General features: G+C 37.9%; 1 protein-coding gene and 1 non-coding gene across 4 annotated transcripts in view; both read right to left on the reverse strand.

Annotated features, from left to right (window-relative positions):
* The window catches only part of MICU1 (mitochondrial calcium uptake 1), a 216,100-nt gene that overhangs the window by 12,514 nt on the left and 176,076 nt on the right, over nt 1-27,510 (reverse strand). For all 3 annotated transcript variants that reach the window (NM_001075338.1, XM_059882478.1, XM_059882479.1), the window contains 1 exon segment: nt 14,414-14,522. In NM_001075338.1, coding sequence (NP_001068806.1) covers nt 14,414-14,522 — 109 coding nt within the window.
* On the reverse strand, nt 204-276 carry TRNAG-CCC (transfer RNA glycine (anticodon CCC)). The gene has a single exon. It is a non-coding gene; the product is annotated as a tRNA-Gly (tRNA).

Here is a 27,510-nt window from a genome sequence, read left to right on the forward strand (position 1 = left end):
CGTACGACAGTGAATGAACAGTGAAAATCAATGCCTTCTGAAAGCAATAATCCCAGGATATTTTAGATGAATGATGAATTTTAGGAGAAACTAAAAGCTCCAATCTTCCTCATTAAAAACAAAGCAACTTACAACTTCTTTATTCCTTTTTTCTGATTTTTATTTGGCTGCACTGGGTCTTGGTTGCAGTATGTGGGATCTAATTCCCTGACCAGGGATTGAACCTGGGCCCCCTGCATTGGGAGTGCAGAGTCTTAGCCACTGGACCACCAGAGAAATCACAACAACTTCTAAATTAATACAAATCTCAAAAAGTGGCTGAAAAAAGCAGTAGATACTACTTTCCAAGAGAACAAACAGTAAGCCATATCAGGGTCTAGGGTGATATTTTAAAAAATAACTTTTTGCCAAATTGCCATATCCGGAGAGGATGTTTCTAATCTATTAGCTCCTTACTTAACTGAAGATAAATAGACAGAGGAAAGTCAGTACTTTGGGGTTGAAAACAGAACAGGTGGCTGTCTATAGTCATAATTTCAATCTAGTATAATAATAAAGGATTAAGTTCAGTTCAGTTCAGTTGCTCAGTAGTGTCCAACTCTTTGTGACCCCGTGGACTACAGCATGCAGGCTTTCCCGTCCATCACCAACTCCTGGAGCTTGCTCAAACTCTCATCCATCAAGTCGGTGATACTATCCAACCATCTCATCATCTGTCTTCCCCTTCTCCTCCTGCCTTCAATCTTTCCAAGCATCAGGGTCTTTTCCAACGAGTCAGTTCTCTGCATCAGGTAGCCAAAGTATTGGGGCTTCAGCTTCAGCATCAGTCCTTCCAATGAATATTCAGGACTGATTTCCTTTAGGATAGACTGGTTGGATCTCCTTGCAGTCCAACGGACTCTCAAGAGTCTTCACCAACACCACAGTTCAAAAACATCAATTCTTTGTCACTCAGCTTTCTTTATAGATGAGAGCATTTGTGCAGTAATTTGAACATTCTCTGGCATTGCCTTTCTTTGGGATTATAATGAAAACTGACCTTTTCCAGTCCTGTGGCCACTGCTGAGTTTTCCAAATTTGCTGGCATATTGAGTGCAGCATTTTAACAGCATCATCTTTTAGAATTTGAAATAGCTCAGCTGGAATTCCATCACCTCCACTAGCTTTGTTTATAGTGATGCTTCCTTCCTAAGGTCCACTTGACTTTGCATTCTAAGATGTCTGGCTCTAGGCGAGTGATCACACCATCATGATTATCTGGGTCACGAAGATCTTTTTTGTATAGTTCTTCTGTGTATCCTTGCCACCTCTTAATATCTTCAGCTTCTGTTAGGTCCACACTGTTTCTGTCCTTTATTGTGCTCATTTTTGCATGAAATGTTCCCTTGGTATCTCTAATTTTCTTGAAGAGATCTTCAGTCTTTCCCATAATATTGTTTTCCTCTACTTCTTTGCATTGATCGCTGAGGAAGGCTTTCTTATCTCTCTGTGCTATTCTTTGGAACTCTGCATTCAAATGGTTTATCTTTCCTTTTCTCCTTTGCCTTTTGCTTCTCTTCTTTTCTCATCTATTTGTAAGGTCTCCTCAGACAACCATTTTGCCTTTTTGCATTTCTTTTTCTTGGGGATGGTCTTCTTCACTGCCTCCTGTACAATGTCACGAACCTCCGTCCATAGTTCTTCAGGCACTCTATCAGATCTAATCCCTTGAATTTATTTCTCACTCCCACTGTATAATTGTAAGGCATTTGATTTAGGTCATATCTGAATGGTCTAGTGGTTTTCCCTACTTTCTTCAATATAGGATTATCTCATTTGATTCTCTCAGTGGCTTGAAGCAAGGAGTCTATATCACCACTCTACAGATCAGGAAACTGAAGTCTGAAAGCTTCAGTGATTCGTTCAAAGACAGAAAGCTAGTGAGTTACAGTGACTCAAAATCAGGTTTGAGTTTAAAACCAGAATTTATGCTTACAAACTTCTTGAGTATATTTAACTTTCAATAAGTGCTAGATGTTGGAAGTGTCTCTGAAAGTATAATAAAACACTGCCACACCTACAAGTAGAGGTGATAAGGAACACCTGGATCGTTAGAAGTTCAGGAGTCCACATCTGTATATCCTATAATCTGATGTTCAGAAATGACAGCTTAGTATAGACATATATATTTTCTGTTCTGTGGGATCCTTCAAAGGGGTACCAACTTTCCTTGCTAGATGACCATATTTAAGTCATTGCAGGCTTTTGTGTATTGGTTTTTTCACCGAAGAGAAATATGGTCAGAAAACTGAACAACGTAGATGTGTCTACTAAGACGTTCCTTTGTGGGCATAAGAAGCTAGATTAGACAATTCCAAGAATCTGTGTCACTGTAGAGTATGCACTACAGATGTCAGAGTGTGTCTGAGCTGGAAAACATGGTTCTGAACAGAAGAGACAACTGTAGGGGGAAAAATGTCCTATTCCATATCTAACAGAAGGGCACTGACTCCAAAACATCAGAGTTTATCAAAAGGACTCTATTCCCAGCCAAGAATGGTCAACTCTTAACCAAAGGGAACTGGGAGGAAACAAGCTAGTGCCTGTCCTCCCTACGCTACTGAGAACCAGAGTTCAGAATGGTGAACCTGCCTTGTCTCCTCCTAGATTACATTCAGCAAAGATTTTCAAATCCCAGAAGCGTTTTGGGGTATAAAGAGACAACATGATGGTATGGAAAGAATACAGGCTTTGGGATCAGAGAGCCCTGAGGTTGAATTCTGGCTCTACTTATTAGCTGAGTAACCAAGGGTAAGGTGCTTCATTTTGTATTTCCTTTTCCATAAAACAGAGGATAATCCTACCTTTCAGTAAAAATACTTGGGGTTGCAGAGGGCACCTTGTAGGAGTTATGCCACAGGTTTTACTATTTGTTTTCCTGACTTGTCAGGTAATTAGGTAAAGTGTACATATAGAATGACTATACAGAATTGAGGGCAACTATGTCATAAATTATGGTTTTCAATTTAAGGGGCCGGTGCTGGAGCATGAGTACTAAAGGTCATGGACTGTATCTGTGCCACTGTTTCCTGTATTGTAGTTCAAAGTACACAGGAAGCACAACTGGACCTACAAGGTCCCAAATCTCTAATATTCTAAGATGTTTCATAAGGGGCTTTTCACCACCTGGAAACCTTTTATTGTCTTGGCAGAAATAAGAACACTCTAAGTCATACAGGCCATAGCTCATTCTAGAGCTCCAATTCAAATAATTTCTAACTGTTCCATCATAGGATGCCATGGGGAAGGAGTCATGTTCAATTTTCCATTACCTTCTTCAGCAGGCTAGGTAAATCATTCAGACAGCCCTTGAGAGGTTATACATCTAATTTTATGCCCAATATGTGTATGAATAAGCAATAGAACCAAATCCTCTTTAGTGCGAAACAAGAGATGACCCATAGTAGAAACACACTATTAGTTCATGTAGAAAGGTTGCTTCTCCAGATGGTCAGATTCACCAAAGACATCTCATTCTTGCCTGACAGTTGTCTTTTTCACATGGGCCATGAGGAACTAAAGAAGTAGCCTCAACAAAATTTGCCATTTTCACTCTAGAGGGATTAGATCACACTGGAATGTAAATCTGCAAATGCCACCTGCCTAGGTTCTCCAACTGTTCTGAGGAACATTAGCTCTGTAAGTTGTTAAAAGACATTTTAGGGCAAGTCAAGTTTGGAAATTTTATCACTCTCTTGGAGATTAATAATGCACATTAGCATATTAAAAAGTTGGCAGGAGTAGTGCTGCAGGAAGGATTTCTGTATAACTTGGCATTTTCCAAACTTATTTGACCCATGGAACACTTTTTGGGGGTTTTGTTTTAAACCCACAGAACCATTAACATATTGCAGTATATAATGTTCTTCACAATGCTGTTTGGGAAATTCTGTGCTAAATTATGTCTAAAGACAGGTTTCCAAGCTCTAAAATAGCCAAGGAAGAGATAATGCCAGGGCCTCTAAAAGGTGCCAATTTCTGAAGGTCCTAACCTTTTAGGAAAAAATGAAGACAGGCTGAGATTGAGAATAGCAGGCAGACAAAGGTACTCATATGTCCACCCAAAGGTACTCTTCCCCCACCTCCCATGGAGGTCAGAGGCTCTAATTAGCACCTATCACAACTTGAACAACTTGTATCCTCTTCTTTCTCCCCTGATGGATTGTGAGCTTCTTGAGAGCAGAAGCCTGTGCCCAGCACAGTGCCTATGCTGCCAGCTCAATGAATGCATGAGCCAGGCTAAATCTGCTTATATCATCAACCTCATAATGCAAGCAGCAGGCATTTACTCAACATCCAGTGAATGATAGGCATAAGGTTAAGTGTTATATGTAGATTTATCCTCAGAACAATCCTGTGAGGTGGATATAGTTATCCTGATTTTAAAAACACAGAAACTAAATTCAGAAATTGCCCAAAGCTACTCAGCTAGTCAGGCTTCCCAGGTGGCTCAGTGGTAAAGAATCCACTTGCCAATGCAGGAGATGCAGGAAATGTGGGTTCGATCCCTGTTTGGGAAGATCCTCTGGAGGAGGAAATGGCAACCCACTGCAGTATTCTTGCCTGGAAAATCTCATGGACAGAGGAGCCTGGAGGGTTACAGTCCATGGGGTCACAAAAAGTTGTAAGTAACTGAGCACGCACATACACATTCACTAAACTAGTCAAAGATGGAGCCAAGATTCAAATCCAGGCTCATGTGGTTAACCATTGTATTTTTCCTCCTCTCTTCTAAGATTTATCTCAGCAGTGAAATATCATGATTCTGTGGAAGCAGAATTGGTACAGAACTCAAATCCATGGAAAAATCACCAGTCTGACTATCAGGCTAACGAAGGTTTAAAAGGGGAGAGTGCAAGGACAGCCTGTAAAAGACAGGCACATCTGGCAGAGGGAAGGAACTTGGAATGGTTGCCAAGCACATGCTAGTCTTTTCTTGTGCAATCTGTGTCAAGTCTAAAACACAGGGCTTACAGAAGACAGTGAATTCATGATATGAGTTTGTTCTCTGGGTCTACTGTCAAAGGTGAGGGCTTACTGGCTTGAGATCCTATGTCTTGTTCACATCTATCAAGATATTCACTCATTCACCTATTAATTGATCAACTATTTACAGAATGTCTACTGTATCTTAGCTATTGTCCTAGGCACAGGAAATATATCCAGGAACAAGACAGATAAACATTCTAGCAAATAGGGACAGATAATAAACACACACATAAATATACAAGAAAATACAAGGTAGTCATAAATGCTATGATACAGGCTGATGGAGCTACCTAGGAAGTGATTTATGACACCTTAGTTACAAGGAGCCCAACACACTGAGGTCCCGGGAAAGAGCACTTGAGGTGAAGGAACAGCCAGAACAAGGGGTTTCAGGTGGAATGAACTTCATATATCTAGAAAATAAAAGAAGAGCATGCAGAGTGGAGTGAACTGGTAAGAAAGTGATATTTGTTATACTCAAGAGTATATAAGCGCCATGCCACAGGGAGCCCTGTAAGCCAAGGTAGAGAGACTAGAAGTAGAGTGGGCTAGATGGAGAAACAAAGTCAGATTTGGGATTTCTGGAAGTAGAGATGTAGATTCATTGAAAAAATAAATATGCAGATGAATGAGTATGGAATCAAAGATAATGCTTACTTTTGTTTGTTTACTTCAGTTAAGTGTTTATTGAAAGTCTACTATCGATGTACAAAACATCACAGATAATAATCTCTACTCTACTGATTACCTGTCTTTGTGAAAATTCAAGCCGTGTCTATAATTTATGGACAGGAATTGATTACAAGAGTGAAGTCAGAAGATTTTAGGTTAAAAATTACAAAAGCTATAGATAATGTATTTAGTTTTATATAATTTAACCGAGTAGTCAGGAAGGGCTCTTTGAAGAAACAGAAGTTAGCCAGGGAAAGAAAGACCATAATTAGGTTTCTTTTAAAAAATTCAGTTTTAGGGACTCGCCTGGTGGTCCAGTGGCTAAGACTCTGAGCTCTCAATGCTGAGACCCTGGGTTTGATCTCTGGTTGGGGAACTAGATTCTACATGCCACAACTAAGACCCTGCACAGCCAAATAAATTACAAAAAATTCAGTTTTAAATAGACGATACAAATATTCCCATAGTAAATTAAATTCATTTTTTTGTTTCTGGTTTTGCTTTACTTTGTGGACTACATATGAGTGATATTTAGTTCTTGGTTGCTATAGTGAGTTGAATGTTGGCCCAAGAGATATGTCTACATCTTACGCCCTGGAACTTATGAATGTGACTTTGTTTGGAAGAAGGGTCTTTGCAGATGTAATTAAGAATCCTGAGATGATCCAGGTGGGTCCTAAGTCCAATGACAAGTGTTCTTAGAAGAGATAAATAGAAGACAGACACACAGGGAGAAGGGGGTAGGGAGGCCATGTGAAGAGAGAAGCATGACCGGAGTTATGCAGCCACAAGCCAAGGAGTGCCTAAGCCACCAGAGGCTGGAAGAGGCAAGGGAGGACTATTCCCTAGAGCCTTCAGAGGGAGTATGGCCCTGCCAACACCTTCATTTCAAATTTGTGGCCTGCAGAGCTGTGAAATAGATTTCTGTTGTTTCAGATCACTGTGTTTGTGGCAATTTGTTATGGCAGCCCTAGGAAATGAGTATACGTGGCTTTTCCCTCTTACCTAGCATGAATCTAGGCCAGTTTCCCCTAGATATCTATCTTTTACACTCAGGGAATCCAAAGTTATACAGATGAAACAAAATAAGAAGTCAAAATAAATGCCAAACATCATCTATCTCAAAGCCAAACATATTTTTGGATATCAGATATGACTACATAATTTGTACTGCTGCCTCTATTAGCAAGGATAATGAGGTGTGAACTCTACGGAGAGACTAACCATTGCAGGAGATGGTTTGCAGTTATTTGAAAGAAATACTATCCTTTTTTTTAACCACCAGGTTACACTTTTGTTTGCTATCATTATCCTGAATCATTCTATTTTGTGCAGCCTATAATTTTAACACAGATAGTGATTCATCCTATATAATTGTTCCTGAGAGCAAATCTATGATCTTTAGTTAGACTTTTCAAAAAAAGGTATGCAAATATAAAGATGAACTTATTTATTTTATTTAATAATAAGTGATGACTTCAAATCTTTTATGTTGGACTTATAGATGCTGTCAGATCTGTTCTGTGAAACAAAGCAATATAACCAAAGCTATTCTATAGAAATGACCCCTTGGTATTATACAAATACATGCATAACCTCCATGATTTCATTAAGTTTTTCCAAAGGTTTTCACAAAGGTCAGAAGAGGGATTATTTTAAACAAATAAAATTATATAAGTAAATAAGCAAGGAGACGAATGTTCTCTTAAAATGTTATGTGGATCAAGAAAATGAAATAAAAGGCATCCCTGTTGGAAAGGAAGAAGTAAAATGATTTCTATTTGCAGGTTGTGTGATCTTATATTAGAAAATCTTAAGAAACCCACCAAAAAGTATTGAATAAGCAATACTGTGTTATTAAAACCCGAGTCAATGCTTTGGAGAAATTTAAAAATTACAAATTGCAGTACTCAATGGTGGAATAAAAACATTGTCAGATAAACCAAAAACTAAGAGAATCACTGCCAGCAGATATGTTCCATAAAGAATGATAAAGGAAGTTTTTCAAACTGATAGTGATAACAGAGAAATATTTAGATATTCAGGAACAAATGAAAAACACTCAAATTGGTAAGCATGAGTAAATGTGGCTAAGTACAAAAATTTTTTGTTAATTTACTAAAAGTATAATTGTTGAAAACCAAAATCCTAACATTATATGACAGTGATTATAACATATATGGAGGAAATATAATATGGCAACAATAGCATAAAAGATGGGGTGACAGTACATGGAACTACATGAAAACAAGGTCCTTACAATTAACTTGAAGTGGTTCAATATTAACTTTAAGTAAACCATGAAAAATTACAATTTCTAGAGAAATCACTAAAATATAAACTGCAAAATGGTAGAGCGAGAAACGCTGGGCTGGAAGAAGCATAAGCTGGAATCAAGATTTCCGGGAGAAATATCAATCACCTCAGATATGCAGATGACACCACCCTTATGGCAGAAAGTGAAGAGGAACTAAAAAGCCTCTTGATGAAAGTCAAAGCGGAGAGTGAAAAAGTTGGCTTAAAGCTCAACATTCAGAAAACGAAGATCATGGCATCTGGTCCCATCACTTCATGGGAAATAGATGGGGAACAGTGGAAACAGTGTCAGACTTTATTTTTTTGGGCTCTAAAATCAGTGCAGATGGTGATTGCAGCCATGAAATTAAAAGACGTTACTCCTTGGAAGAAAAGTTATGACCAACCTAGACAGCATATTCAAAAGCAGAGACATTACTTTGCCAACAAAGGTCCGTCTAGTCAGGGCTATGGTTTTTCCAGTGGTCATGTATGGATGTGAGAGTTGGACTGTGAAGAAAGCTGAGCGCCGAAGAATTGATGCTTTTGAACTGTGGTGTTGGAGAAGACTCTTGAGAGTCCCTTGGACTGCAAGGAGATCCAACCAGTCCATTCTGAAGGAGATCAGCCCTGGGATTTCTTTGGAAGGAATGATGCTGAAGCTGAAACTTCAGTACTTTGGCCACTTCATGCGAAGAGTTGACTCATTGGAAAGGACTCTGATGCTGGGAGGGATTGGGGGCAGGAGGAGAAGGGGACGACAGAGGATGAGATGGCTGGATGGCATCACTGACTCGATGGACGTGAGTCTGAGTGAACTCCAGGAGTTGGTGATGGACAGGGAGGCCTGGCATGCTGCGATTCATGGGGTTGCAAAGAGTCGGACACGACTGAGCGACTGAACTGAACTGAACTGAAAAGGCCACTAGACCCAACTCTGTCTAGAAGAGATGAACCTTAAATACATAGACAGGTTTAACACAAAAAGAAAAGAGGAGGACAAACCATGCAAAGAATAACTACCCAAAGATCTGTGCTGTGCTGTGCTGTGCTTAGTCACTCAGTCGTGTCCGACTCTTTGCCATCCCATGGACTGGAGCCTACCAGGCTCCTCTGTCCATGGGGATTCTCCAGGCAAGAATACTAGAGACGGTTGCCATGCCCTCCTCCAGGAAATTTTCTCAACCCAGGGATTGAACCCAGGTCTCCTGCATTGCAGGCAGATTCTTTATCATCTGAGCTACCAGGGAAGCCCAAGAACACTGCAGTGGGTAGCCTATCCCTTCTCCAGGGGATCTTCCCGACCCAGAAATTGAACTGGGGTCCCCAGCATTGCAGGCAGATTCTTTACCAGCTGAACTACCAGGGAAGCCCACCCAAAGAGCTAGAGTAATTAAATTAATGACAGACAAAACAGACTTTAAGAAAAGGTATATTACTAAACATAAAGGGGGAATATTTCATAATTATAAAATGGCTAATTCATCAGGAAAACACAATAATCGTAATCATTAAATATTTATGTACTTAATACCAGAGCTCAAAATTCATGAAGTAAAGACTGACACCATTTAAAGGGAAAAACAGAAAAATTCACATGTCATATTTGGAGATTTTAACAGTTCAGTCTCACTAAAAGCAACTAGACAAAAAAATCAGTTAGGACATATAAGATCTGAACACTATCAACCCACTTTGACCTGACATTTTTGTAACATTACATTCAAAAGAAGGCACATTTTTCCAATGTATATGAAACATTCATCAAAAAAAAAAAACCTGACCAAATTCTGGGTCATAAAACAAGTTCTCAGTCCATTTTAATGAACTGAAATTTTATACAGTGTGTATTCTGACCACAAAAGAATTAAATTAGAAATAAAAAACAAGAGTATATCTAGAAAAATAAAATATTTGGAAATGAAAAACAACCTATCTTTAAATAATATGTAATCCACCACAGAAATCATGCAGAAAATCATAAAATATTTCAAACAGAATGATGATGAAAATACAACATATCAAAATTTATAGGATATAAAGCAATGTTTAGAATGAAATTTATAGCCTCCAAAGATTATCTTAGAAAAGATAGGTAAAGTTCCATGCTAAGAAACTAAAAAAAGAAAAGCAGAGGATGCATACTGAAAAATAAATAGAAGGAAGGAAATAATAAAGATATGAGAAGAAATAATACAAAAGAAAAAACAAAATTAATAAAGTAAAAAATTGATCCTTTGACAAAATTAAAATTGCTAACCTTCTAGGTAGATTAAATAAAAAACAAAAAGGAGAAAGAGAAGATATAATTCACCAATGTTAGGAATAAAGGCTAAATTTCAGATTTTACAGATTTTATAGATATCAAAAGGATAATGATAAAATATTATGAACAGCTTTAGGTAAATAAATAACATACAAAATGGGCAAATTTCTAAAAAAAAGACAACTTATTTATCACACGAGATAAAATAAACTCTGCATGCCTATGTATTTATTTAAAAAATTAGCAAAACTTCCCCACAAAGAAAACTGCAGGCCCAGACAGTTTCGTTGGTGAATCTTATCAAAAAATTCAAAATGAAAGAACAGTATATACATGTGTGTGTGTGTGTATATATATATATATATATATCTTTACAAATTCTTACTGAAAATAAGAGAAAAAACTCCCCGACTTATTTTATGAGGACAGTTAAGTCTATTACAAAATTTGAAAAGGTATTACAAAAAAGATAATTGCAGATCAACATTCCTCAATATTTAACAAAATGTTAGAAATAAACTTAGCAATATATAAAAAGCCTAATACATAATCATCAAGTTGGGTTTATCTCAGGACAATAAGGGATAATCAATGTAACTACCATATTAAGAAAATAAAGGAGAGAAGCCATATAACCATTCCTCTCTCTATATACAGAAAGTTTTTGACAAAATTCAACAGTCACTGATGACAAAATCTTTTTTTTTAATTAGGAAGAAAAAGGAATTTCCTTAATCCAGTAATGGGCACCTATGAACAATCTAATATCCATCTTAATTGTAAAATATTGAATTTTCCCCCCCTAAAATTAGGAAGAAGTCGACAATACCCACACTCATCACCTGCATTCAACACTGTGTGGTGGTTAAAGCAAGTGCAGTAAGGCAAGGAAAATAAAGGAATAAATATAAAAAAGAAGTGAAACTATCTCTGTTTGCAGATGACATTACTACTTACACAGAAAAACCTAAGGAATTCACAGATTACCTAGAAGAATGAACAAATTTAGCAAGACTACAGAATACAATATTCATAAACAAAAATAAATTATATTTTATAATAGTAAATAACTGGAAATGAAATAAAAATTCAATTTTAATAGCATTAAGACAATAAAATATGCATAAAATTTTAAAAATTATGTGTAAGACCTGTATATTTAAAACCACAAGCCACTGATGACAGAAATAAAATAAGACCTATAAAGATGGAGAGTTATAACATGCTCAGGAACTAGAAGACTCATATTTCACTAGGACGTCAATTCACCCCAAATTAATGTATATATTCGATGTTATTTTAATCACAGTCCTACCTCTTTTTTATGGAGAAAGTGACAAACTGATGTTAAAACTTATACGGAAATAAAAGGACCTAAAACATCTAAAGCAATTTTGAAAAAGAAGAATCCAGTTGGGAGAATTTATAATACATGACACTTCAAGAATTTCTATAAGGCTGCTATAAGGTAACCAAGACAGTGAATATGGGTATAAAGTGAAAGTGAAAGTCGCTTAGTCGTGTCCGACTCTTTGTGACCCCATACTCTACACAGTCCATGGAATTCTCCAGGCCAGAATACTGGAGTGAGTAGCCTTTCCCTTCTCCAGGGTATCTTCCCAACCCAGGGATCAAACCCAGGTCTCTTGCATTGCAGGTGGATTCTTTAGCAGCTAAGCCACAAGGGAAGTTCAAGAATACTGAAGTGGGTAGCCTATCCCTGCTCCAGCAGATCTTCCCAACCCAGGAATTGAACCAGCGTCTTCTGCATTGCAGGCGGATTCTTTACCAACTGAGTTATCAGGGAAGCCCATTGGTATATAGATGTATAGATCTCTACTTAAAAGGTCATCTGATTTTTGATAAAGGTGCCAAAACAAACTAATGGAGGGTTTTTTTCAACAAATAGTGCTGGTACAACTGAATATCCATGTGGAAAAAAGAAATCCTGACTTTTATTTCACACCATATTTAGAAATTAAATACAGGAGAATATCTTATCAGTCTGGCGGACTTCCCAGGTGGTGGTGGTGGTAAAGAATGCCTGCCTATGCAGGAGACATCAGGGACACAGGTCTGATCCCTGGGTTGGGAAGATCCCCTGGACTAGGAAATGGCACCCTACTCCAGGATTCTTGCCTGGAAAATTTCATGGGCAGAGGAGTCTGGGGCTGCAAAGAGTTGGACACAAATGAACAATTGAGCACAAAGGTTTATTATGATGAGAAAGTAATAACCAAAAAAATTTGATAAATTAAACTTTATTAAAAAGAAGAATTTCCACTACTCAGAAGACCTCATGGAAAAGTGAACAGGCAAGCCAAGACTAGGAAACTATTCACAAAACATATATATATGATATAGGATTCGTATTAGAACATAACAAGAACTTCCAAATTCAATAAGACAAGCAACTTATAAAAATGGGCAAAAGATCTGAACAGACACTTCACCAAAGCAGGTATCTGAATGATGAGAACACAAAAAGCTGCTCAATAGCAAAAGTCATCAGGGAAGTACAAATTAAAAATACAATGAGACACTTTAATGTACATTCCAGAATCACAAAAATAAAAGATACATTGTGAAAAAGTGTCTGCAAGTTGTTTTTTTTTTTAATAAAAGAAATACTCACCTTTCTCTGGACTCAGAAATATACTCCTAGGTATTTATCCAAGAAAAATGAAAATACGTACCCTCAAAAAGATTAACACAAGAATGTTCATAGTGGCTTGATTCAAGATAACCAATAACTGGTAACAGCTAAGGTGCCCAACAGAAGAAAGGATAGGCAAATTTTGGAATAGTCATACAATAGATTACTATTCATAAAAAAGGAACGAAACCAACTACTGTGTGCGTAACCACATGCGGGATCTCAAAAACAGGCTGAGGGAAATGAAGTTCTAGAACAAACAAAATTAATCTATGGTGGAAAAATATGCAGAATTAAGGCTGCCTCTTGATAACCAGGGGCAGAAATTAACTGCAAAAGGGCACAAGGGAGCTGTAAACAACTACTGAACTTCAGTTAACATTCATGCTGAAGTACTTTTTTTTTTTTTCGTATTTCAACGTTGTTTATTGAGGAGTGAATGAGACTACTGCCAGACATGCCAACGACACTTCACATTCAAGGGCTGGAAGCCAAAAAGCTGGAGTGACGTACACTTAAGTCTCTAACGGACTCTGCATCAGAAAAAATGAGGGACTGATAAGCAGAAGGATGAATATATGCACAGTTATCAGAGAAATATAGCAAAACGTTAATTGAGCTGGACATATGGATGTTCTCTCAATAATTAAACTGTTGTGTATGTTTGAAGTTTTTCATATATTGGGGAAAACTGCTTGCAATTGCTCGGCTCTCTCCCATTGCCTGTACAAACTGGAACTGAATTTGTATGAAGTAAGCCAGTGGAGGTGCTATTCTCAGACTCATGATTTTATCTTTAAAGAAAAACACAAAAACTAACATGAAAAAGAAACCAAACTATTCCTTCCCAACAAAGAATGAATTAAAATGAACAGCAACTTTAGCTTCACATTATATATGTCATGACTCTGGCTCTGGTAAGAGAACTTCCAAATTCCATGCATTGGTCCTCAGCTTAGATGTGTCTTAGGTCAGCTAAGACTAATCATTTAAAGATGGGCACCTGCCTTGACTATAGTGTTTAGCTCAAGAAAATATATTTGCTGAACTTGGCCTCTCAGGGTGAAATGCAAGGCCCATGCAATGCCAACAAAACAAAGCAAATTAAAACAATGTCAAGAAAAATTCACACATTTCTGTTAAGGAAGGGTTATAGTCAAGGCAGATGCCCATCTTTAAATGATTAGTCTTAGAAATACATCTAAGCTGAGGACCAATGCATGGAATTTGGAAGTTCTCTTATCAGAGCCAGAGTCATGACATATATAATGTGAAGCTAAAGTTGCTGTTCATTTTAATTCATTCTTTATTGGGAAGGAATAGTTTGGTTTCTTTTTTGTCTATGGGGTCTATGCTGTCTATGGGGTCTATGCCGTTTATGGGGTCGCACAGAGTTGGACACGACTGAAGCGACTTAGCAGTAGCAGCAGCAGTCACCTAATGGATTACAGATTCACTGTTTATAGCTTCAGAAAAACACTTTTGGGTTTCATTACCTTTATCAAGAGATGCCCCAGCCATATGGTAAAAGCTCAATGCAGTGTCTACATCATTAATATTCTTTAGGAAGGTAAAGAAGTTCTCCACTTCCTGAAATGTCAGCCCCTGAAAGAAGAAAAACAATAAGGTAAGGCAGGAGCCTGTGCAAAAAGCAGCATAAAATGCAGAAGACTAGGCAGTTACTCATGCCTATAAATCAGAAATTTATGCTATGTCTGGAACAGAGACTCAACAAATTACTCAAGGAATGTCAAATTTACAAACAACAGGGGAACAAAACTTTTCCATTTTACTCTAAGAAAGGCATGCTAGCTAACTGCTTTCCCCTTATATGTAAAATCTGACATGAAGCTGTTTACAGTGATGGCTGGATATCTTTAATCAAAATATTTTTAACTATATCCTCCAATTAGCCACAGTATCTGTTGTGACACTCCCTAAATGAGCTGTAGCCACTTGATTTGTTATACATCTTAACAAGTAAGATCCATTAGGACTTTCATTTTAATAACCTACTCAATAGGCCAGTCAAGCTTTTTTGAGGCTTAAGCTAATTAAAGAATCACCAAAGTCAGTGATATACATGGGAATAGTTTCAGAATTTAGCAGAACCCAAGCAACTGGGAAAGTTGTTCATTATACCAATTTAAAAGCTACTAACGAAGCAATGAAGCAATTGGCCATGTAAATTTAATTTGATGAAATTTCTGTGAACGAGGAAATTCTTTTCAAAAGCTAGTCAAAGATTTGCTGATCTTTAATTCTACCTTTTATGATGGCTCAAGAGAGTAGTTGGATAAAGACAGATTAGAGGGAGGAAGATCTGTCCTATCTGCCTGCTTTCCATTTCTCACACATCATGCTGGGACGGAAATGAATACAATTTCAAAGAAGTGAGTAACACTGGGAAGACACTGAGGTTAGTGCATTTTAATGAAGCATAAGGTCCTTAATGGACTGCACATGTTGACAGGCTTCTACCAAGTACCGCTCCTCTTCCGATTTCCATTTCCCTGAACTATAGAGCCTGGGCTTCCCAGGTGGCACAATGGTAAAGAATCCACTTGTCAGAAGACGCAGGAGACATGCGTTCTATCCCTGGGTTGGGAAGATCTCCTGGAGTAGGAAAAGGCAACCCGCCCTAGTATTCTTGCCTGGAAAATACCTTGGGCAGAGGAGCCAGGTGGGGTACAGTCCATGGAATTGCACAGAGTTGGACATGACTAAGCATGCATGCAAACTACAGAGCCTAGGAATTTATATCTGTAACTCAGTAAAAAGGAAAACTTAATATAGACTATAGTACTTTCCTGGTACTGTAGGACCAGGAAACTGGCCAATGATATCTTTATCAATCTAACTAAGAGCTAAAATACTCTATGATTATGTCATATAATCTTAGTTTTTCCCCCTCAGTTCAGTTCAGTTGCTCAGTAGTGTCCAACTCCTTGTGACAACATGGACAACAGCACGCCAGGCTTCCCTGTCCATCACCAACTCCCAGAGCTTGCTCAAACTCGAGTCCAATGAGCTGGTGATGCCATTCAACCATCTCATCATCTGTCATCCCCTTCTCCTCCTGCCTTCAATATTTCCCAGCATCAGGGTCTTTTCTAAGAAGTCAGTTTTTCACATCAGGCGCCCAAAGTATTGGAGCTTCAGCTTCAGCATCAGTCACTCCAATGAATATTCAGGACTGGTTTCCTTTAGGATCGACTGGTTGGCTCTCCTTGCAGTCCAACAGACTCTCAAGAGTCTTCTCCAACACCACAGTTCAAAAGCATCAATTCATTGGCACTCGGCTTTCTTTTATGGTCCAACTCTGACATCCATACACGACTACTAGAAAAACCACAGCTTTGACTAGACGGACGTTTGTTGGCAAAGTAATGTCTCTGCTGTCTAGGTCATAGCTTTTCTTCCAAGGAGCAAGTCTTTTATTTCATGGCTGCAGTCACCTCTTTTGGGGCCCAAGAAAATAAAGTCTCACTGTTTCCATTGCTTTCCCATCTATTTGCCATGAAGTGATGGGACCAGATGCCATGATCTTAGTTTTTTGAATGCTAAGTTTTAAGTCAGTTTTTTCACTCTCTTCACTTTCATCAAGAGGCTCTTTAGTTCCTTTTCGTTTTCTGCCATTAGAGTGGTGTCATCTGCATATCTGAGGTTATTGATATTTCTGCTGGCAATCTTGATTCCAGTTTGTGCTTCATCCAGCCTGGCATTTTGCATGATGCCACAAGGTGACAATATACAAATTTGATGTACTCCTTTCCCAATATGGAACCAGTCCATTGTTCCATGTCTGGTTCTAACTGTTGCTTCTTGACCTGCATACAGATTTCTCAGGAGGCAGGTAAGGTGGTCTGGTATTTCTTTTTTTTTTTTTAAGAATTTTCCAGTTTGTTGTGATCCACACAGTCAAAGGCTTTAGCGTAGTCAATGAAGCAGATGTTTTTCTGGAACTCTCTTGCTTTTTCTATGATCCAACAAATGTTGGCAATTTGATCTCTGGTTCCTCTGCCTTTTCTAAAACCAGCTTGAACATCTTAAGTTCTTGGTTCATATATTGTTGAAGCCTAGCATGGAGAATTTTGAGCATTATTTTGCTAGCATGTGAGATGAGTGTAATTGTGCAGTAGTTTGAACATTCTTTGGCACTGCCTTTCTTTGGGATTGGAATGAAAACTGACCTTTTCCAGTCCTGTGGCCACTGCTGTTTTCCAAATTTGCTGGCATACTGAGTGCAGCACTTTAAAGCATCATCTTTTAGGATATGAAATAGCTCAGCTGGGATTCCATCACCTCCACTAGCTTTGTTCGTAGTGATGCTTCTAAGGCCCACTTGACTTTGCACTCCAGGATGTCTGGTTCTATGTGAGTGATCACACCATCATGGTTATCTGGGTCATGAAGATCTTTTTTGTATAGTTCTTCTGTGTATTCTTGCCACCTCTTCTTAATATCTTTCGCTTCTGTTAGGTCCATACTGTTTCTGTCCTTTATTGTGCCCATCTTTGCAAGAAATATTCCCTTGGCTTTTCCCCTTAGAATCACAGAATTTAAATATTTTAAAATTGTGGAATATGAGGATCAAATAGAAAGGTATGTAAAACATAAACGTACAAATGAGCAAACTCTGTAAAATGAAGTTTTACACCCATAAAAACTCAATTCAGGTCAAGAAGCAGATTACTGTCAGCATCCCAGGAGCCTCCCTCCCCTTCCCCAACAATAGCCCTTTACAGTTATGAGCTTGTTCTCCGTGATAAAAACCATTCTGAATTTTAGGAGATTCATTTCCTTGCCTTTCATAAAAAACAGCTTTTCTATCTATTTATGCATCCTTTAACATATGTTTAAGGAGTTTAAGTATATCTACTTTTGAATTTTATAAATGGAACCATGCAGTATGTATTCTATTTTATATGGTTTCTGTCTTAAAAAAAATATATATATATATATATACATACACACATACATATATATTTGGCCACACCACATGGCATGTAGGAGCCTAGTTCCCTGAGCAGGGATTGAACCTGCATCCCCTGCACTAGAAGCACGGAGGCAAGCAATGGACTGCCAGGAAGTCTCTGGCTTCTGTCTTTAACATTTTTTAATGCTTTAGTGTTATGTCTGTAGTTCATTCACTTTTATTGCTGTAACTATTCCATTGTGTGACTATTCCATTTGGGCTATTTCTAGTTTTTGGAAATTATGAACAGTGGTCCATCCATATTTAAAAATTCATTCAAACATTTATGGAGCATCTAGTATGTACCAAGTTCCATAACTTTTGGTGGTGAACTGGAAGGCCTATATTAAATAATTCCTCTCAACTTGAAGTCATTCTCATGGTCTTGACTTAGAGCACTCAGAGTTCATTCCTTGTAAAAATGCTACAATATGCTAACTAATGTAAGCACTAGGCTATAACATAATACGAGGAGAATTCCACTGGATCAGAAGCACAGGTTTTATATCATCTGCTTACGAATGGATACACTAATACCATCTTCTCTTTCCATCAAAAGACATTAATGGAAGAGTATTCAGCCTTTACAAGGAAAGAAGTTCTGATACATGCTACAAGGACAACTCTGAACACACTATGTCAAGGGAAATAACACAAATTACAAAAAATACAAAGGACAAATACTGTATGATTCCACTTATATGAATTACCTAGAGTAGTTAAATTCCTAGAGACAGGATGTAGAATGGTGGTTTCCAGGAACGGGGAGGGGGATAATGAGGAATTATTGTTTAATGGTATGGAGTTTCAGTTTGGGAAGATGAGAAAGTTCTGGAGATGAATGATGGTTTTGGTTGCACAGCAGTATGAATGTACTTAGTACTATTAAACCACTTAAAAGTGGTTAAAATGGTAAATTTTGTTCTTTATTTTTAATGGTAAATTTAAAAAAAGATATGCTAAAGCTTTTCTCCTTTTTAAATTTTACATATGGATTTCCACAGGGTAGGGAGCATTGGTGTCTGAGTTTATGAAAGGATTTTTAAGGCTAAAAGGTTAACATAAATTCCTAAAACTGAAAGGGCAACCTCTAATGTGTGTTAGTTAATTTACTGTGAAACATTAAAGACGACAGTGCTTACACTGAGAATTATTAGAGAACGGAAAAATCTAAATTGAGTGATTATTCATTTGATGACAGAAAAACAGTGGAATATAAATCATATTAAGCCATTATTAAATAAAAATATGCAACATTTTGCCTTTTACTACATAAATATAATAAAAATTTTTATTGAGCACTTACTAACCACTTAGCACTCTACTAGGAACAGTGAGGAAAATAAAATTGCTTTGGACATGAGTCTTGGGTCTTAAAGAGCTTAAAATTTTGATAGGCCTCCTTAAAGAAAAGGTGATGCTATTCACAAAATTATTATTTCTTGGTAACTACCTCAGTAAAAAGTCCAGAGATTTATTAGCATAAAGCTAGAATAAGAGTGCAACATGAAGTATGTGGATAGAAAGTGCAAAGACAGGCTTTTTGAAAGTTGAGTTACTGGACTTAGAAGGCTATAGCTTAAGCACAATCTTTTTGGGTGACTTGAACTGCAGACATAGTAGTCAAAAGGAAATACCCTTCTCTTAGGCTTGGCATCAAATGGATTTAAAAAAAATATACTATGGGGAAGTACAAGAAGCAGGAGTTATTTTATTCTGTGACCAGATTTTCAACAAACCAACTGAAAGAACTTGCATGACTGGACTAAAAAAATAAATAAAATTAATAGTACTTCGACTCTAAACAGAAGTATTTCTTTATGTTGTTTTAAAATGAATTTAACATTAGAGAAGTTGTTAAACAAGCAGACAGAATGGTCTTTCAAAATTAAAAGCAACTGATAAAATGTTCAGGAAAAAAACAGAAAATCTTTTGACCTTGGGCAAGGCAGAGTTCTTAAGATATGACACCAAAAACACAATCCATCAACAGAAAAAAATTTGATAGATTTTATCAAGGTTAAAAATTTTGTGCTTCAAAATACTGAGAAAACAGACAAATCACAGACTGGGGAAAATATTTAAAAATCATATATCTGATAAAGAATTTGTATCCAGAATTATATAAAGAACTCTTACAACTCAATAATGAGATAATAATAACCCAATTAAAGAAAGACTTGAACAGACATCTTCCAAATAAGATATATGAATGGCTAAAGAGTACATGAAACAATGCTTCAGATCATCATTCATTAGAGAAATGCAAACTAAAATCACAATGAGATATCACTATATATCTATTAGGATGACTAATCAAAAAGACAGATAATAACAACTTTTAGTGAGGATATGGAGAAAATGAATTCATGCATTGCTGTGGAATGCAACGTGGTACACCCACTTTGGAACAGTATGGCAAATTTCTTAAAAAGGACGTTTCACAAAATTTTACTATATGACCCAGCTAGCCACTCCTAGGAATCTCCTTAAGAGACGTAAAGACATAGATGCACATCCGAGATTTGTATGTAAATGTTTATACCAGCCTCAATTTGGAAACAATTCAAATGTTCATCAACTGGTGACGGCAGAGTGAGCGAGTGAGGTCGCTCAGTCATGTTCGACTCTTTGCGACCCCGTGGACTATAGCCCACCAGGCTCCTCTGTCCATGGGATTCTCCAGGCAAGAATACTGGAGTGGATTGCCATTTCCTTCTCCAGGGGATCTTCCCAACCCAAGGATCGAACCTGGGTCTCCTGCATTGCAGGCAGTCGCTTTATCCTCTGAGCCACCAGGGAAGCCCTGGTGATGGCAGAAACAAGATATAAATATCTATACAGTGGAATATTATTTACTATTCAGAAATAAAAAGTTATAAAGCATTAGTATGTAGTTTATACTGAATAGTAAACAGTATTTCTGAAGAGTAAATAGTATTCCATTGCATGGATAGTAAATAGTCTTCCATTGTATAGTAAAGTAGAGACATTACTTTGCCAACAAACGTCCGTCTAGTCAAAGCTGTGGCATTTCCAGTAGTCATGTACAAATGTGAGAGTTGGACCATAAAGAAGGCTGAGTGCCAAAGAATTGATGCTTTTGAACTATATGATGTTGGAGAAGACTCTTGAGAGTCCCTTGGATTGCAAAGAGATCAAACCAGTCAGTCCTAAATCCTGAATATTTACTGGACGGACTGATACTGAAGCTGAAGCTCCAATACTTTGGCCACCTGATGCAAAGACCTGACTCAATGGAAAAGACCCTGATGCTGGGGAAGACTGAAAGCAGGAGAAGGGAATAATGGAGGAACAGATGGTTGGATGGCATCACCAACTCAATGAAGATGAGTTTGGGGAGATGGTGAAGGACAGGGAAGCCTGGCGTGCTGCAGCTCATAGGGTCGCAAAGAGTTGGACATGACTGAGTTACTGAACAATAATTCCACTATATAGATAGTAAATAGTAGTCTATTGTATGCATGGATAAACCTAAAAATGTAAGTAAAAGAAGCCAGACACAAGACTACATTATTATATGAATGCATTTATATGAAATTTCCAGAAAAGGAAAGTCTATAGAGACAAAAGGAAGATTTATGGTTGTGTGGGACTTAGGCGGAAATGGGTATTGACTATAAACTAGCATGAGGGCTCTTTTTTGGGGTGATGGAAATCTTCTAAAACTAGATATTGCAGTAATGACTGCAAATTTACTAAATTTGCTAAAAATCATTGATGGGTGTCTCTTTACAAAAAATCATTCATGGGTGAATTGTTCAGTTAATTTATACATACTTTATGATATATAAATTACACCTCAATAAAACTGTTAAAAAATAAAAAGGCAGTTATAGTAGAATGAGAAGAGAAGGAAGGAAAATTTGGCTTCCTCTGGAGTCAGCTGTAAATTTAGTATCTCATGTTGAGAGGCCATGGGTGGTATAAACACACTGTAATGATGATTCTCTTGTGTTCTCTTTTAACTGGTCATAGTAAATCCATCTGCCAATAATCAACCCAACTGCCTGAGTTCCCTCTATGGCCCATTAAAAAAAAGGAACAGTCTCCTTCTTATATGCTTCTTTCTTATATGCTATGCTTCTTACCAATCTATTATTTGCTCAATTTTTCTGGTTAGTTTTAAAAAACATTTACATTATTTTTATACTAGATAATATATTTCGTACAGTGCAAAGTAATTCTTCCTCTACCCTTGTCATCTAGTCTCCCACCCTCCACGTGGTCACTGCCAACAAGTGGGTACCCTTTCAGAGGTGTTACTATGCTTGTCTTGCTCAACAAAGCATCGTCCCATTGCGAAGCCCAGAGGTTTCTTCAACTGGTTGGTGCCTGGCAGTAGGGGGAAGTTACACCATTTCTATTAGTTACATTTCTTTAAGAATCTAAATGTCCTAAAACATCACTTTTCTTTATATGTTCATTCCTACTGTTGACAAAATATCAGTGACACTCAGTGTCAACTGGAAACCCCTAAACTTCTTAGTGTAGTATACAAGGTCTTCTACAATCTGGTCCCATAACTCACCTTTCTAGCTATCTCACTAAGAGATAGGCTACAGTCTAGTAACACTGTTTTTTTTGTTTACTCCAAACTCTTCTGCTTATTCAAATCATAGAGAACAGTGACAATAAACAGATTCATCAGTAGGATGATTATGGACCCTGGAATGAGATAGCCTGGCTTTGAATCCTAGTGCCACCTCGTAAGACACTGTGTGTTCTCAGACAAATAATGAAGGTTTGGAAAAAGCATTTTTCATCTCAAAAACAGGGATCCTACCCACCGAGCAGGACGTGATAATTAGGGAGATGACAAATAAATGTCTTGTACATAAAAAGTACTCAGTGAACCATTAGACCATTCTGGTATGACCTAAATCAAATCCCTTATGATTATACAGTGGAAGTGAGAAATAGATTAAGGAAGTAGATCTGATAGAGTGCCTGATGAACTATGGACGGAGGTTCGTGACATTGTACAGGAGACAGGGAGCAAGACCAACCCCATGGAAAAGAAATGCAAAAAAGAAAAATGGCTGTCTGAGGAGGCCTTACAAATAGCTGTGAAAGGAAGAGAAGCGAAAAGCAAAGGAGAAAAGCAAGGATATACCCATTTGAATGCAGAGTTCCAAAGAATAGCAAGAAGAGACAAGAAAGCCTTCCTCAGTGGTCAGTGTGAAGAAATAGCGGAAAACAATAGAATGGGAAAGACTAGAGATCTCTTCAAGAAAATCAGAAATACCAAGGGAACATTTCATGCAAAGATGGGCTCAATAAAGAACAGAAATGGTATGGACCTAACAGAAGCAGAAGACATTAAGAATAGGTGGCAATAATACACAGAAGAAATGTACAAAAAAGATCTTCACAACACAGATAATCACAATGGTGTGATCACTCACCTAGAGCCAGATATCCTGGAATGTGAAGTCAAGTGGGCCTTAGAAAGCATCACTACAAACAAAGCTAGTGGAGGTGATGGAATTCCAGTAGAGCTATTTCAAATCCTGGAAGATGATGCTGTGAAAGTGCTGCACTCAAGATGCCATCAAATTTGCAAAACTCAGCAGTGGCCACAGGACTGGAAAAGGTCAGTTTTCATTCCAATCCCCAAAAAAGGCAATGCCAAAGAATGCTCAAACTACTGCACAATTGCACTTATCTCACACGCTAGTAAAGTAATGCTCAAAATTCTCCAAGCCAGGCTTCAGCAATATGTGAACCGTGAACTTCCACATGTTCAAGCTGGTTTTAGAAAAGGCAGAGGAACCAGAGATCAAATTGTCAACATCCAGTGGATCACTGAAAAAGCAAGAGAGTTTCAGAAAAACATCTATTTCTGCTTTATCAACTATGCCAAAGCCTTTGACTGTGTGGATCACAATAAACTGTGGAAAATTCTGAAAGAGATGGGAATACCAGACCACCTGACCTGTCTCTTGAGAAATCTGTATGCAGGTCAGGAAGCAACAGTTAGGACTGGACATGGAACAACAGACTGGTTCCAAATAGGAAAAGGAGTACATCAATGCTGTATATTGTCACCCTGCTTATTTAACTTATATGCATAGTACATCATGAGAAATGCTGGGCTGGATGAAGCACAAGCTGGAATCAAAATTGCTGGGAGAAATATCAATAACTTCAGATATGCAGATGACACCACCCTTATGGCAGAAAGTGAAGAAGAACTAAAAAGAGCCTCTTGATGAAAGCAAAAGAGGAGAGTGAAAAAGTTGGCTTAAAGCTCAACATGCAGAAAACTAAGATCATGGCATCTGGTACCATCACTTCATGGCAAACAGATGGGGAAACAATGGAAACAGTAGCTGACTTTATTTTTTTGGGCTCCAAAGTCACTGCAGATGGTGACTGCAGCCATGAAATTAAAAGATGCTTACTTTTTGGAAAGAAAGTTATGACCAACCTAGATGGCATATTAAAAAGCAGAGCCATTACTTTGTTAAAAAAGGTCTGCCTAGTCAAGGCTAAGGTTTTTCCAGTAGTCATGTATGGACGTGAGAGTTGGACTATGAAGAAAGCTGAGCGCCGAAGTATTGCTTTTGAACTATGGTGTTGGAGAGGCTCTTGAGAGTTCCTTGGACTGCAAGGAGATCCAACCAGTCCATTCTAAAGGAGATCAGTCCTGAGTGTTCATTGGAAGGACTGATGCTGAAGCTGAAACTCCAATACTTTGGCCACCTGATGCGAAGAGCTGACTTATTTGAAAAGACCCTGATGCTAGGAAAGACTGAGGGCAGGCGGAGAACGGGATGACAGGGAATGAAATGGTTGGATGGCATCACCGACTCAATAGACTTGAGTTTGGGTGGACTCCAGGAGTTGGTGATGGACAGGGAGGCCTGCCGTGCTGCAGTCCATGGGGTCGCAAAGAGTTGGACACGACCGAGTGACTAAACTGAACTGAAACGATAGGTCAAGGTCCCGAGTAAGCTGTCAGGCTCATTACTACAAAACTAGTAGTAATGAATTTACTCAGTTATGCTCTGAGATATATTCTCTTCTCTGGTTTGTATAGGGTCTTGAGGGATAGGAAATAAGGAAAAGGCTGAGGTATATGACACTAATTGTATTGAGGGTGGGGAGAATTGAAAATAAAATAGGTGGAAAAATATAATTAAATCTCTGAATAGTAACTCACAGCTTAGTACTCTTTTGAGGGAGGTACAGGTTTCAAAGGTAATCAGTAACACAAAGCAAATCAATGAAGTAGAATTCTAACCTTTTAAGTTTAATGGCCACATCTTGGGTGCTATACTACATAGTTTTGGTGGACACCCAGTAATTGGGGTTAGAGTTTCTCAAAGGTTCTGGGATCAATGTTTCTAGAATCTGACATCTTATGAAGACCACAATGTGGGTTCAACTGTCAAGCATCTGAGAGAATATATGAACAGAAGAGACCACATGAATATTATCCACAGAAAACAAGAAAAGTAAATAACCTAATAGTTTTATTATATCTTTATGAGGGTACATACTATACATTCATCAATGCATCTGATAAACAACTGCCTGTGAGACATCATACAAAGGATGGCAAAGATGAGTAAGATGGTGCTTTTCAGAGGCTCAAAGTTGAGTGGGTTGTATTATAATTATTTATTATGTCTTCCTCCACTATGAGAACAGACAGCTGGTTTTGCTCATTCTTGTATTCCCAATATTTAGAAGAGTGCCTGGCACATGGGTGCTCAATAAATATTGATATGAAATTAGATCATCCTTTGCATAGATATATGTTTTATTAGACTATTACAGACTACATATTTCTTGAGGATAGGTGATGGCTTTATCTTTTATCCTAAAGTACCTGGTTTTGAATATAGCAATGTCTGCCACTGAACTGTAACTTTCAATTCATTCTTGAGTGTATTTACTAAATTATTAAAGCTTGTGGGCATCTGCACTCTTAACCATAGAGAAGCAACACTGTGAATTACACCTATGAAGTCTCAGGAAACTCTTTTATTTAATGAGGAGAAGAAGGTAATTTGAAGGATGGAAAGTTTTAAAACATTTTAAGTTGAGTCACATTTGACCTAGAAGAAAAATTCACAGAAAAAAAAGACAGTGAGGGGAATGGGGAAAATCTGATAGAGGTTAGGGACTAATCTTGAAAGCAAAGCTGAAACAAAACATGTTTTCCATAAAACAAAAAAAGAAAGAAAGAAAAGAAAAAACTGCCTTTGTTAAATAAGAAACATGGTGGTTATTCAGCATGAACAGAGTCATTTTTCCGGGCATGGCAGGCTCCCCAGTTCTTCCAGCTATTACTCAGGGACAGAACTAGAGACACTGATGAAGCAGACTTTTCCAGCCCAGTGGCTGTGGCAAGCTTTACTGCACTTTAGAATCACCTGGGGAGACTTTTAAGCACTGCTGATGCCTGGACCCACCCACTGAGCTTCTGATTTAGTTGATTTGAAGAGGGTCTCAACAACCACATTTCTGAAAAGTTCCCCAAGTGAGCCTACTGGAAAACCAGGTCCAGAGAACTGCGTTAGAGGAAGAATATGGTCAGGAAAAACAGAATTTTGTTAGAGAAGGGACAAGATCTGTAATAGGAAGCCTCAGATTTTAGTCCAGATTGTGGGCAGATCATTAATTTCTCTTCTTCTGTGTCTCTATATTCTCAAAGGCAAAATGAGATCTAGCAAAGCTGTTAGAAACACAAAAAATAAAAATGGCTGTGAAGCACTGCATGGTCACTAATATGCCAATATTTATTTAATATCACCACTAGGACCTTCAGTCTTTTAGTTCTGGTTTGAAATTTTGTACAGAACCCCACACAGAAAGTGATTAACATGTGCCAAATGAAAACTTACATTTTCATGTTAACAAATCCAGAGTGGAATAAAGGAAGCAATTAGAAATCAGATAGTCATTCCTCTATAATGGGAAATGGTCCCAGAGAGATGGACTGGTAACCTTAGGAGGAAAGGCCCTTCATTAACTCTCATTTTAGTTAATTGCTATGTTCACAAATTATTTTACCAACATGAGAGTACAATCAATCTCCATCTCCTTTCTAAAGCAGGCTAGAAATTCTGGGCCAGAAATAATTTAGCACCCCAGATTTTTATCACCTGACAAAATTTGTCTTTTTACTTCAGGGCTTTTTTGCAAGGTCTTTGGGTCCTAAATTAACTCCTGCCAAAGCTAGAATACTTTATTTCTTCAAGGGAGATGTCTCCAACACCCAATTTATTGCTTTTAAATATAAATTCATATCAAAACATGAATTGACCTATCATGGTAGATAATGTTGTTTAGTTGCCAAGTGGTGTCCGACTCATTTGCAACCCCATGGACTGTAACCCACAAGGATCCTCTGGTCCATGGGATTTTTCAGGCAAGAATACTAAAGTGGGTTGCCATTTCCTTCTTCAGGGGATCTTTCTGACCCAAGGACAAAACCTGTGTCTCCTGTACTGGCAGGCTGATTCTTTACCACTGAGAGACTTGGGGAGTGACAGAAAATTATTTTAAGGTCAAATCAATGCCAGGACCAAAACTTTAAAAATAAGTTTGGTCAGGGATCTCTGGCAGTTCAGCGGTTAG

This window comes from Bos taurus, chromosome 28, assembly GCF_002263795.3.
Source record: "Bos taurus isolate L1 Dominette 01449 registration number 42190680 breed Hereford chromosome 28, ARS-UCD2.0, whole genome shotgun sequence".
Taxonomy (NCBI): Eukaryota; Metazoa; Chordata; class Mammalia; order Artiodactyla; family Bovidae; genus Bos; species Bos taurus.